This window comes from Danio aesculapii, chromosome 14 (assembly GCF_903798145.1).
Source record: "Danio aesculapii chromosome 14, fDanAes4.1, whole genome shotgun sequence".
Lineage (NCBI taxonomy): Eukaryota > Metazoa > Chordata > Actinopteri > Cypriniformes > Danionidae > Danio > Danio aesculapii.
Window position 1 is genome coordinate 24,101,091 of NC_079448.1, and position 14,440 is coordinate 24,115,530.

The window sequence follows — 14,440 nt, forward strand, 5'->3', positions numbered from 1 at the left end:
CTTGATGTTTTGTAAATTGTTCCATTTCTCAATTCCCAATGTTCTCTTTTAACACATAGTGAAGAGAACCACTAGTAAAAGAAAGATGGAGGATGAAAGGGGGAATTCAGATATTGAGCAGGGGCTAAAGAGGGATAGAAAAACTCATAGAGCGACAGATAAAGAAGAAGTTCTCATGACATTGTCTCTCTCCACCTCGAACTCATCTCCAGCTTTCCAACAACACCACATCGGACCAATAACTCTCTAATCTATCCATCTCTCAGACACCGAAATGCACAGAGACTTTTGCTGATGATGTAGCGACCTATAAATAGCCTGTTATTTTTACCTCTGCCATCTTGGCCTAATTTCTTGATTTCCCAGAGCTCCCAGTTCTTCCAGCGCTTCCTGTGGAATTGTGATTGCGGAATGGTGGGATCTCCAGAGCATTGATGTTTTTAGTTTGCTGATTTATGACCGCAATTGCGCATAAGGAAAGAGATGAGGCTCTTGTTAGGCCACCTGGTAAAAAATTGCAAGCCACAGAACAAAATTAAAATCACACAGTATGGAATATGCACACGGAATCAATCATAGATCAGTTGGATGATATTTTTTAATACGTTAGATAAAATGTAAATCCTGCACACTACACAAAAATATTTAAATGAGGAATATTTTGGATGGTTGACCTTCATAGGGCTTTAACAGAACATGTGAAGTACAAGTGCATTTGAGAACAGGTCATCTAGAGTACAATCAGCTAATAATAATTGCCATGGCTCCAATTATGACAGAAGAGAAATACAATTCTACACCCAAATGGGCATTAGAACAATACACAAGTGCTCACTTTGTATCCCTGACGAAGGTCGATTGATCAAAATGCTGCTCATTAGAATGTCACGATGATGCAAACTTCAATAGTGTGGAGGTTTCCTATTTTTATAGCCCCACAAAAAAATTAAGAGCTGCTTTCAACCTAAGTTATTAGGATATTAAGTAGAGATCATTTTCCATGAATATATTTAGTAGATTTCCTACTGTAAATATATCAAAACTTAGTTTTTAAGTGTTTAAAGGTCCTGTGAAGTGTTTTGAAATGTGCATTTTTTAAATTTGATGTATGATGCAATCTCAACTGAAACACGAAGAGATGTGGGGTAGAGTAGCTCCTCCGCTTTAAAAAAAAAAGCAGATATAGCAGCAATAGTGTTTTTTTTTATCACAGCTTTGCCAGTGAGAGTGGCTTAAGTGCATCAAATGAAAGGCAAACGAGAAGCGTCTCGAAGATGGCGGGATATGTCAGATACTAGAGAAAATTTGATTGGTTAAGGTTTGATGACAAACTGAAGTATGAGGTGATGTCAAAAAATTGTTGATCCATTTAGGTGGAAGTGACAAACTGCAAGCTTTGGATGTTTATATCAGGTTTGTATCCTCCAAACACAAATTTTGTCACTGTTTAGGAGCACACTAGCTTATAGATATCCTTAAAACTAACATACTGATTATAGACGTCTAAAAACTTTATTTAATTTATTTAATTGAATCTACATTGTAAATCTACAATCTACATTGTAAATGCGCTGTACAAATAAAGGTGAATTGAATTGAATTTAATTACATTTTTTTAACCCTCATATAGCAGTTTTCTAAGAGTTACTTTAACTGCCAAATATTGTCCTATCATAACAAATGATAAATTAATAGAAAGTGTATTTATTCAGCTTTTGGAAGATTTATTTTTAAAAATGATGACTTATTACTGGTTTTGTGATCCAGGGTTACAAATAAAATTTCCAGTGTGATCTAATTTTGAGCAAAAACACGTGTGATAATCTTTAATTTCAACATTTACTCTCCTTAAACAGTCTGTATTGAAGGATGCTGGGTGAATTCATTTTTCTCATTCAGCAATTGTTAATTTAGTTTAACTTATTAAGTTTCTTAAATATTAAAATTAGGTTACCTTTTGCTCAACCTGGGGTTGTTCTATAGCCACATTCCCTTTTGTTTTTATGTAATGACAATGAATCATGACCAACAAAAATATATAACTAAAAACTATATAAACTATAATAGATTGGTCCCATGTGACACAGGCCATATATTTCAAGTGTTTTTGGGGGTCCAATAATAATAATGGGGGTTTTATTGACAAACATTTGAGTTGTCTAAAAATTGTCAAATTCTGTGATATTACAGCTAATTTTGTTTTTATAACTGGATTGTGCCATTTCTGTCCTTGTTTGTGTGAGTTACATGCTCTCTAAATTGTTCAGGTTACTGTACTGATCTCATAACAGACTTCCATCTATTAAAATTAAATCTCAGTCTTTTACGTCATTTCTCTGAACCTGAAATTAATTTTGCTGCACGTTTCTTATGAAATGTCCACAAGAGGGTGATATTTTAAAAATGTGATTCTGACTCGACTCTCCCCAGGAATACATTATCTCTGCCGCTATCGAAAGCTATTATTTATTATTTAAAGCTAAACATTTAAAAATGTAACGCTGTGTAACATATGAAGTGCAGTCTAATCGATAGATGTATGATATGCCAGCATGGAAGCTAATTTAAACAACAGTATGAAAGAGAAATGCTTGATTTGCTTGAGACATTAATGGTCATTACAATGCTTTTCAAATGATATAAATTAGAAGGTGATTTCACAGGATTTTTAATCAGGTGCTATGATTTACCTGTTATAACTTCAGTGAACCAACAGGAAAAGCTGACCTGATTCCTAGGGGAGGAATCGATTTGTTACGACGCACTACATTTCTCCAAAACACTGCTTCTGGTGAATATTACTGCACTTATGAAGTGTCCACAAGGAGTTGTTTTTTTGTATATATTCACTTCACCAAACCATACTCTAAACCGGTGATGGGGGGGGGGGGGAGTCCTGAAGGGCTCGGAGTTTAGCTCCAACTTGCTTTAACACACCTACCAGGAAGTTTCTAGTATATCTAGTAAGAGCTTGATTCGCTGGTTCAGGTGTGTTTGATTAGGGTTGGAGCTAAGCTCTCCAGGACACCGGCCCTCCTGGACATAGTTTGGACACCCCTGCTCTATACTGTACCAAAAATTGCTGTACGATTTACAGTATTCCTGGCGAGAAAAAAAATGCTGTAAATGAACAAGATTTACAGCAATTGTTCATTTACAATGGACTTGTAAATTTTACAGTATTACTGACAACCAAAATTACCAGTAATACTGTAAATTTGACAGCTATTTTTAATATGTAACTAAACCATCCACACCATTCTACATGCTCTAAACATGGCTTTGAGCTCTTTTGTCAAAATGTGTTTCACAGGACTCGTTTCTGAGTTCTCTGGGTCACAAATAAAACACTGTATTATGTGAGCTGTGGAACAAAATAACATCATCTATAGAACAACAGAATGCATTTTTTTACAAATATTGCTGGTGATTTTTTATTCTTGTATGGTATTGCAATAAGAACTGCATGAAAATAGAAACTTGGTTGGCATTTCGTTATAGGTGGAGGCAGCATTTATCCTCTTCACTGGAAAAAAGAATGACCCAGTTTTGTGCCAATTTGTTTTGTATTATTTAATTATACCCCTGCCAGATTATTCTTTCCCCTCATTGAAGTCACTTCCTGACTGTGTAATCCAAACCATACCCATAATTTTACCCATATACTGGTAGATAGTCCTAATCTGATAGAAGTAAATTTTTCAGTTTTATTTTATATGTCATTTAAATTCAGGGAATCACCCGCTCCACGTTTTTATTGACAGGTGTCACAGCTGATGATGGTGCATGTCCACCATTTTTTTTTCTGGCAATGTAAGCATATTTTTTTCCGGTAGTTTTCAACGAGAGATTTCTTTTAACACCAGCAGCATCCTTTTTAAATGAAGCACCCAGTGCTCTTTCTTTTTTAAAGACTCCAACATTTAGAGAAGTTCTCGCATCTGAGTGTTTTTAGAAGAGTGTTGACGTGTTCATCTGCTCAGAAAAGTGGACATGTACTTACTTTTTGTTCCTTTTTTTTCAACCATTGGATAGGCACTTAAAAATGGAAGTTAATTCTGATGAGGCACTGTTAAATATAGGTGAAACTACACCATTCAAACTACACCATTGCCCTAACCACATTGAAGATGCTGGTTTTCTCTTGGCAGTGAGTGCTTTGCATGATATTTATGCGCCCTGAGTGTCTCGTGGTCTAACCACCCACTGCACTCACTGCAAAAACTAGTGAAAAGGCTGTGCAGATTTTTTTATTACAACTTATTAGAGCTGCAAAGCATAAGACACTTTAGAACGGCATCAATTGTCGTTAATGTATGACTGGAATCTCAAATGAAATATACATTTTTTGTAATAAAATAATTTATATTACTTGCCATGAATGTTTAAGTGCTTAACAAGGTCTTCCATAGTCAAAATTTGAAGTGGATCAAAACCTTTCATCAAAGTTGTCAATAAACGATTAACTATTAACTATTTATTCTTGTCTTAGGACAATTTTGAACTTTTTTGAACAGCTTCAAATGCTGACTATTGTGCAAATAGCATTTATATTTTGTGTCAGGTTTTATTTTTGTATGATGTTTTTGTGGGCATTTCCAGTCTAAATCTTAGTTATCTGCTTCACTAATCATAGTTTGTAGGGAAAAGGATGGTCATTGTCAGCATTTTACTGCCTCCTTTCTAGATGTTCATTTCACCCTGAAACAGCATTGAAACGTGCAAGTGTTTATGCAGTTTGACAGAAATGTAGGCAAAATGACATACTATATTTTCAATCCTACGTTGACATAGTTTTTCCGACATTATTACTTTGTTACAAGTACAATACCTCAGTAAACATTTAGATTTGTTTTTACATTTCTGAATTGATGTAAATTCTCATACGATGGAGTCATCATTCATACTGAGTAAAGCAGATTTGTGAAAATCCATGACAGCTCTTTTCATTCGTCTGCTGTAAGACTTTTGAACACATAAGTCACATATATACAACTATTATATCACAGATTTATATTGCTAACACTTTATAATAATGTTTTATTAGTTAATGTTAGTGATTTTTAAAATTAAAATGAACAAACAATAAACAATACATTTATTACGGTATTTATTAATGTTTGCTGATGTTCGTTAATGAAAATACAGTTGTTCATTGTTAGTTCTTGTTAACTCACAGAGTATTAATGTTTACAAGCATGAATTTGGATTTCAGTAATGCATTAGTAAATGTTGAACTTTATTATTCATGAATGTTGTACAAGTATTGTTAAATCTTAATTTGTGTTAACTAATAGAAACTTGTCATATTAATGAACCACAATAAACTTTATTTATTTATTTATTTATTTATTTATTTATTTATTTATTTAGATACGTTTGTTAGTTACACTGTAAAAATTCTTACTACCTTACATTTTTAAGCTTTTAAATGAATCATATTAACTTACATCAATCAAACTGACTAAAAATAGTACGTTTGTTAACTTTGTGTAACCTAAAAAATGTTGAAAACTTATCTTAATTATCTTAAAATAAGTAATGAAATAAGATAATTAAAAAATAAGTTGAAGCAACAAAAAATGTTAATTGTAATATTTACAGTGCAGTTAGTTTGTTTTTAAAAAAAATTTCAACAGCCCAAGGGTATTTTCATATGTATATTTAGATTTGTCAGTAACCCTTTTATTTTACGTCACATTTAATACTATTAACAAACTATTAAAAGTGCTGTATGTAAGTTGTTTACTCTTCTAAATCATAGAAATACCATAATATGTTTGCAGATATTTAGGAACAGTCTTAGTGAACATATTTGTTTGTCTAAAAAGCAATGCTAAAGTTCGTTATTCTCCTTATGGAAAATATTGAAATGCTTACTTTTATCATGTGTAGTTGGGACACGGTGCTCGATAGTCAGGCATGCTCGCTCCGTCAATCGTCAATCTGGCAACCTGCATTTGCATGTAGTTGTAGGGGGAGGGGCTGGGTGAAGAAGTGTTTTAAATTAGGAGTGCAATACCTAGATTAACCACTGGATGTCAATCTTAACAAAGACTATTAGCTCAAACGGTTAATTAGTTGCTTATTAATAGTAAGGTATGTTGGGTGTAGGTTTTGGGTAGGATTATGGATGTAGACAAAGATCATACATTAATAGCATGAATTGTGACTAAAGCAAAAGTTTTACCTTTTTTTTTTTACTAAGTATCGATGCAACGTTATTTCTTTCTGCATTACATCTCCTGTGATGTTTTAAATGACAGTAAAAGGAAACTTGAATGATTTTCGCTGAACCCTAGAATGTGAACAGATCTTCAACCCATTTTTAAGTCATAAAAAAAGCATTGTAAAAGCACTTCCGTGGTTGTTCTCTTGTATGAATATGAAGATTTGAGCAGAAGTCGTGCTGTAGCTCTGCGGTGTCTCTGTTGTCCTTGAGAAGCATCAGTAAATCCCCACAGTCTCTTGTTGTCTGTGCTCTGCATTCAGGATCACCACCACCGCTGCCTGTATGATGGACCTGAGGCGATACCCGCTGGACGAGCAGAACTGCACACTGGAGATCGAGAGCTGTGAGTGCTGCCTCTTCTGGCCTTCTCATCTCTGATCCTCTCACTGTACAACATCAATGCATCTGTTTCTCACTGCAGGACAACTGCTGCTGCTCTTACGACAGATTTTTTTTTCGTTTATATACTTATATTTTGTTATGTTGTTATGTTATGGCAAACTGCTTAAGTTTCATAGTTTATTTTAAGAAAGTTTTTAGCAGAATTCAGAAAAGTAATATGCAATAATAATTTATGAATTACATTATGGCAGTTTTTGTAAATAATAATTTGAGTACTTATAAATAATTAATAATACGTTAATTAATATTTACAATAATTAATATGATATAAAGTGTTTATATAATTGTAGTAACACAAATACATAAAAAATACCAATTTTTATATAATATTGGTGACATACAGTATATTATGCATTTCTCAAAACTACAGGTTTATGAATTTCTTTGGATTTTGATCTATTTGTGTTTAAACCTGAATTATAATCGTTGCTTCTATATTCCTGTATTCTATATCCCTATATTCTATATCAAGGATCAACAAACTTGTTCCTGGAGGTCCGGTGTCCTGCAGATTTTAGCTCCAACCCTAATCTAACACACCTGAACAAGCTAATCAAGGTCTTACTAGGTATACATGAAACACCCAGGCAGGTGTGTTGCGGCAAGTTGGAGCTAAATCCTGCAGGGCACCGGACCTCCAGGAACGAGATTGGTGACCCCTGTTCTATATCATATCCTATATTCTAAATTCAGTCCAATTCAAAAACAACAAAAAGTAACAATAACAATTAGTTTTTGTTACAATTGTCGTTCATGTCATAAGTTCAGTTAATTTAATATAAATACTAAAAATAAATGTTCATTCCGCTGTGGCGACCCCTGATAAATAAGAAACTAAGCCGAAGGAAAATGAATGAATGAATGAATGAATTAAGAATAAATATTTATATAATTTTCAAAATTTAAAAATGAAGCACACTTCAAAAAACTACATTATATGAATTCAGTTTTTTATTTGGTTATAAGTTTCCATTGGAATTTAAAGTTAAATCATGATTCTCCGTTCTTTCTATTTACCATAATCATGAAAATGATAAAAAAAATAATAATAGTAATATATTATCATGAAATAGTTTCCATAACTATAATGACATCATTACTACTACTATTAATAATAATAATAATAATAATAATAATAATAATAATAATAATAATAATAATAATAATAATAATAATATTATTATTATTATTATTATTATTATTATTATTATTATTATTATTATTATTATTATTATTAATCACATTCATTAGTGTTAGTTAATGGAAATTTCACAGTGCATTAACTAATGCTATTATGCACAAATTTGGATTTTAAGAATACATTAGTAAATGTTGAACTATGATTAAGTATTATTATTCATTATTAGCTCATATTAGTAAATATACTTTATTAACATTAGCAGGGGCAGCATGGTGGCTAAGTAGTTAGCACTGTCCCCTCACAGCAAAAAGGTCACCGGTTTGAATTCCGGCTGGGCCAGTTGGTAATTCTGTGTGGAGTTTGCATGTTCTCCTCGTGTTCGAGTGGATTTCCTCCACAATCCAAAAACATGCTGCATAGGTGAATTGAATAAGCTAAATTGGCCATAGTGTATGTGTGTGAATGAGCCCTGCAGCCACAGGACATCAATGTGATGTCATGTTGACGTGGTACCCCAATGTCGTGGAGACGTTGGATTTTGTTTGAAAATGAAAATCGGGTTGATGTCAGAACCCAAGGTCAGGCTGACGTCATCGTCCAACCCAAAATCAACCTAAAATCAACCAAATATAAACATCTAATCATGTTACACCTTGACATTGTGTGGACGTTACCACTATGACATCTATCAGACATTGGATTTTGGTCACTTTCCAACACAACCTAATATCAATGTAATTTGACATTGATTTTGGACGTTAATTTGACCTTGTCCTTAGACACTGGCTAGACATTGAATTTTGGTCACCTGACATCATGACCTAAATCTAACCAAATATTAAAGTCTTATGATGTTGTGTGCCTGCTAGAAGGGTATATAGGTGTTTCCCAGTATTTGGTTGCAGCTGGAAGGGCATCCGCTGTGTGAAACATATGCTGGATATGTTAGTGGTTCATTTCGTTGTGGTGAAGGAAAATTAATGAATGAATTAACATTAACTAAGGAAAACCTATTGTGATGTGTGACCATAATAACAACAACAACAACAACAACACTTAATAATAACTACTACTATTACTACTAATAATAATAACAATTAGTAAATAATAATAATAATTAAAAAAATTATAAATAATAATAAAAATAGTGTTTTTATACTACTTTAGGATTGAAATGCGCTACATTTGTTGTTGCAAGTGAATGGCTGTATGCTAAACAGCTGAATAATTAATGTTATTAAGTCCATCAGACAGTGAGTTTACCTGTGAACACTTACTGTCCATTCTCTTAAACACACAGAGCTTTAATAGTGTAAACCTTACACTACACATCTGATTAAAAGAAATAGATTTCAATAGACATCTTTTTTTCCCTAACCTGTTTAACACATCTTTCATCTTCTTTTGTGTTCGGCAGAAGGGTAAATAATAAATGCTGAATACGTTTTCACTTTAGGATGAACACTTGAAATAGAAAAGCATGCTAAAAGCGTACGTTGAACCATTAATAAGGTGATCCATAACTCATCCCGCATCAGAACCTTTAAACGCGGATAATCTGTTCTTCACGACAGCGGTGGTAAATTATGCATTTTCAGCCACAACAACAGCTAATCATCCGACTCTTTATGAAGACGAATGGGCTTTGTGTTGTGTGGTTATTGCTGGTAATTGTGTGTAGTGCAGTTTTTCTTGTGCTGGAGTGAAGGCGCAGGAGGAAGAGGAGGAGGAGGAGGATGACGAGAGTGTTTGATCATTGAGCTGCCAGAAGCAGAGAGACTCTGAGGGTCAGGCTTGCCTTCTGCAGATACTCCTTTTTTCCCCTCTCTTCTTTTACTCATTCACTTGCTTCTCTTTGAGGTGTAGCGCAATACAGGAATTAAGAATCGCTTGCCTTTTATTTCATGAATTTTAATCCAATTGGACACCAGCGACGCGCGCAGCTTGCTGAGCTGAAGTTTATATTGAAATTAGAGATTTCTTTAGTCTAAACATAACCGTTTTGATTAAATATGCAAATTCATTTGTTATATGTATGTGATTTTTGTTTTGCAGTTTTTTTTTAAATCAGTGCAGAAAAACAGTTGATTGAATAAAGTCTTGAATAATTATTATTATGCACACTTTAATAATTTAATTTAAGTTTATAGCAATTAAATACATAATATAATATAATATAATATAATATAAAATAATATAATATATGCAATTTAAAATCAAGTATGAAGTATAAATAACTTTAACTGTTGAAAATAAATAAAATGTTTTCAATTAACGTAATTTTGTCCTGCATTTAATGATTCAAGAAGGCTTTTTATTAAATTAACTCTGTTAAGGACATTTTTAGTAAAGTGACACCAGGAAAAATGGTACAATTTTTATCATGTATTAGCACTAAAAATCTTTAATTAATGTTGTTTGTTTGTTGAATTTTAACTGTAAATTTATTATTAAAATGCTCTTGCCATGAAAATAGCCTTGGTTGCTGACATGGCATTAAATAAAAAATACATGACATTACAATTAATATAACTTAAAAGTGTCCTATATGTCGGTGCCTATATGTCGACACATGCACTCCGGTGTTTGCGACGACCCGGGTTCGATTCGCGCCTCGAGGTCCTATGCTGATCCTTCCCCTCTCTCTGCTCCCCACACTTTCCTGTCCATTCTCTCTACTGTCCTGTCAAAATAAAGTTGAAAACCCCTAAAAATTAATTATAAAAAAAGTGCCCTGTATGAAAAATGAAATTGTGTGTATTTTATGCAATTTAAACTAAACATTTTAAGATTTTAACACTAGAACTAGTAGTGAGGCAGTTTTTTGACAGTTTTAAAAAACGTTGTAATTTAATCATTTAAAAATAAAATAAAACTATAATACCCAAACTATTCATAAACACAAAATAGTATTTTCACCTTTGTAGAAGTATTGGCTGCTTGCATTCCTTTCCTGTGCCATTGGATATGCATGCTTCTGTTGCTTAGCAACCTTCTGCTGACAATAACAACATAAAATATAACATAAAATAACATAAAAGTAAAACGTAACTTTACTTCAGACATGTCTTTCAAACTATCAAAAACAATATTTTTGCTTTAAAAATTAGCTCTCTTAATTGCCAGACAATGTGAGGTATGCACTTGCTAGTTGTCTAGTAACTTATTCACAATTAACCTGCATTACAAAAATATCTTATTTATTGGATAAAATCTCAATAAAAGCTTAAAACGAGCAATATCACACAAGTAGCAGTATGATATGGCTGTATATCGCCACTGGTGGGAGGCATGCATTGGCTCGAGGCTGTCGGCCGAGTGCCTTAATGTCCCACTAGTGGCGATATCCAGCCATATCGCACTGCTACGAGTGTGATATTGCGTTAATACAACAATTTCACGGCATAATCGTGTATAAAAAAGAAAATCAAACACCCAGTCTCAAAATCCTTTTGTATGAGAAACTACCATTCATTCACATCTCTAGCTGATGGTCAGCAGAAACTGTTGCTAATTTCACCAATGTCTCTTTAGGGCTAGAATTTGAATGATTCTCTAGCATAATGTCTAAAGTAATGACAAAACAGGTGCTTTTAGGCACATTTTAAGATTATAAGGCTGAACAGCATGAAATGCCATCAGTCTACAGACAATTATCAGTATTTCTCTGTGCAGTTGGTATTTCACAATAATTAACCCCGAAAAAGCCAAGGCAAAGCAAACACTGTAGATTACTATGGTGTAAATACAGCACTACAACATACAAAAGAGAGAGATCGACTTACAATGTCACTTACCTGTTTTATAATGATTTAATCAGCTGTAGTTTGAAATATGAAAAGAAAATGCTTAGTTTTTTTCCCCTAAGCACTTAGTATGTGGTCATCTTGTTGCGCAACCTTCTTAGCTATGTTCAGTACGCCAGGCTAATAGCCGCCGATGGAATTTTGGAAATTGTAAATATTTAAAATAGGCACTATCCTTATAAATAAACTGCATAGTTGCAATCTAAATGACTACATTCTCTCCTAAAAAGCCTCAAAAGTACATTATGTTGTCCAACAGCAGCAATATTTATCAAACTGTAGTGAGTTTATTGATCTGCTGTCACTCTATGTAGGAGGAGTAATACACAAGAGTGAAGAGGCTGTACGAGTGCTGTTATTGCAGAATATCGCACGGCTATCAGCCAATCAGATTCGAGAACTAGACAGAACACTTGTATAAATATAAATATGACAATACAAAAATTCAATTCAGAACAATCTTATATGAACTATGGCCAATCTACGCTTAAAAAAATGACGTGATCAAACAGCTAAATTTGGCCACTCCTTATATTAATGTACAATTCACACTAACTATTACCTAAGACCTTTAGTTCAGTAAACTACAAATTAGCTGCTTATTTATATTTAGTAAGATAGTAGTTGGGTTTAGATATTGGGTAGGATTTGGAATGGATAATAAGTTTATAATCATGCTTTATAAGTGCTAATAAACAGTTATCATAATAAAAGTCAGGTAATAACCCAGTAGTAAATGGTGTGAATTGTCCAAAAATCTTACTATAACTTATTTAAATAAGTTAATCAGGTTTCAACTTAATTTTTAAGTCATAGAAATTGAATTTGTCGTTTTAAGTCTGTTTAATTCCTGTAAGTCTAAATAACATGTCAAATAAATTAGAATCAACTTAAAAAATTTAAGGCAGCAACAAATTAATTACAGAATAGTAGTTATAGAATTCAGTTTGTTACAGTGTTAAATTCCACTCACAAGTCATCTTAAATTAAAATTTTAATGGCGTAAACCCCTGCATGTCTCTCATTTTCACTGTCAAATTTCTAAAACAAATCACTATTTTCTTCCACACACACACACACACGCACACATACACACACAACTGCACATTTTCCCCTTAAATGTCACCTCCTCCATGTGTCCAGAAAGCTAAATCCGGGCACTGCGGCACTCTGAAACAGAACAGTTTTTCTGCCGGCGTGTGCCATTTTTCACGCAGGCTAATGAGACACAAGCTTAAGCCGACTTTTCCCTGATCAACTGGAGTCCTGATGCATTTTTAATGTGCGCGATTGAGAAGCAGATTTTAAAGCACAGCAGAGCAGAAGCTGCTTCGTCCTGATCTCCGGTTGGTCTTGAGGTCCAGAGCATTGCTGAAGCCCCTCGAGCACAGCCAAGTGAAGTGATCTGTTGACAGTAATCAGCCAGTCAATTGACAGAATCAGACGCTCTGGCACTGAGATAATAGATTTAATGGAAAGTGAAACACCAGTCCGCATCCAGTCCAACAGCGCTTTCCTCGCTCTCGTCTAAAAGCTCTTTCAGACAAGCTTCTGCGGTTTTACTCTCCAAACGGCTGAAGCTCTTGTATTTTCATCACGCTGCACTTCGGCCCATTAAACCCAATGAAGAAGCTGTATTTGTTATCGTTGTCTTCGAGCTCTGCATTAATGCTTCATAAGGTCTGCAGATTTTTAAAGGGTGTACCAGGTTGCTAAGTCATGCAGAGAAAAGTCTCTTGAATATACATTACAACTCTGTTACAAATGCATTTACTTTATTTTACAGTTGATTTTTTTACATTAGTTTTAAAATCAAATTGTTATATTTTTCAGTTTTAAAAAAAATCCAAATTAAGGAAAAATATGGACGAACCCAAACTTTGGGTTAAATTTTGTCTATTACAAAATTTATTTAATTTTTTAGATTTTTTCAAAATTTATTTTATTGTAGATTATTTTCTTTTATATAATATTTTTATTTGTTTATTTACTTGTTTTATTTTATTTTATTATTATTATTTATTATTATTTTATTTTTTATTTGTTTGTTTTATTTTAGATTATTTTCTTTTAAATTATATTTTTATTTGTTTATTTATTTAATTTTATATTACCATTCATTTATTTGTTTGTTTGTTTTTAGATTATTTTCTTTTATATTATATTTTATTTGTCTATTTATTTGTTTTATTTAATTTTATATTACAATTTATTTATTTGTTTGTTTGTTTTATTTTAGATTATTTTCCTTTATATTATATTTTTATTTGTTTATTTATTTTATTTTATATTACTATTTATTATTAATTGTTTGTTTTTTTATATATTTGTCTTTTTTATTATTTTTTTATTTGTTTATTTGTTTTATTTTATCTTATATTACTATTTATTTATTTAATTTTATTTCAGAGTTGTTTCAATTCAGATAGAGGACAAATATGGACAAACCCAACCTTTGGGTTAAATGTTTTATTAAAATCTTTAACCTAACTGTTGAGTTTGTGCATATTTCATCCAAATTTGGGTAAAAAAAACAGTCTTCTTTTAGAAGTTAAAACAACATGTTTTAGTTGTTAAAACAAATGTCAACGTTCTACCATGTTACTCAAGTTATTGTAAGAAATATCTAACAAATATACACTTGTGATATGTGATAAATCCAGTATATACCCCAGCCATCGATTATTCTTAATATAGGCTAATTTACAACCCAGGTCTATATAGTGTTTTAGTCTTTAAATGATTGATAAATGAAGATTTTTACAGAGGGATTTGTATTTTAGCTGTTTGCAGTATTTTCTGAAATAAAATCCCTCTTCCAAAAATCCCTCATAAAAAACCTTTAATAAAATTGATAAT

General features: G+C 32.5%; 1 protein-coding gene across 2 annotated transcripts in view; it reads left to right on the top strand.

The window, feature by feature from the left end:
- Window positions 1–14,440, top strand: part of gabrb2a (gamma-aminobutyric acid type A receptor subunit beta2a) — a 92,869-nt gene that overhangs the window by 56,692 nt on the left and 21,737 nt on the right. For both annotated transcript variants that reach the window (XM_056472496.1, XM_056472495.1), the window contains exon 5: window positions 6,493–6,575. In XM_056472496.1, coding sequence (XP_056328471.1) covers window positions 6,493–6,575 — 83 coding nt within the window. The remainder of the gene's footprint in view (window positions 1–6,492; window positions 6,576–14,440) is intronic.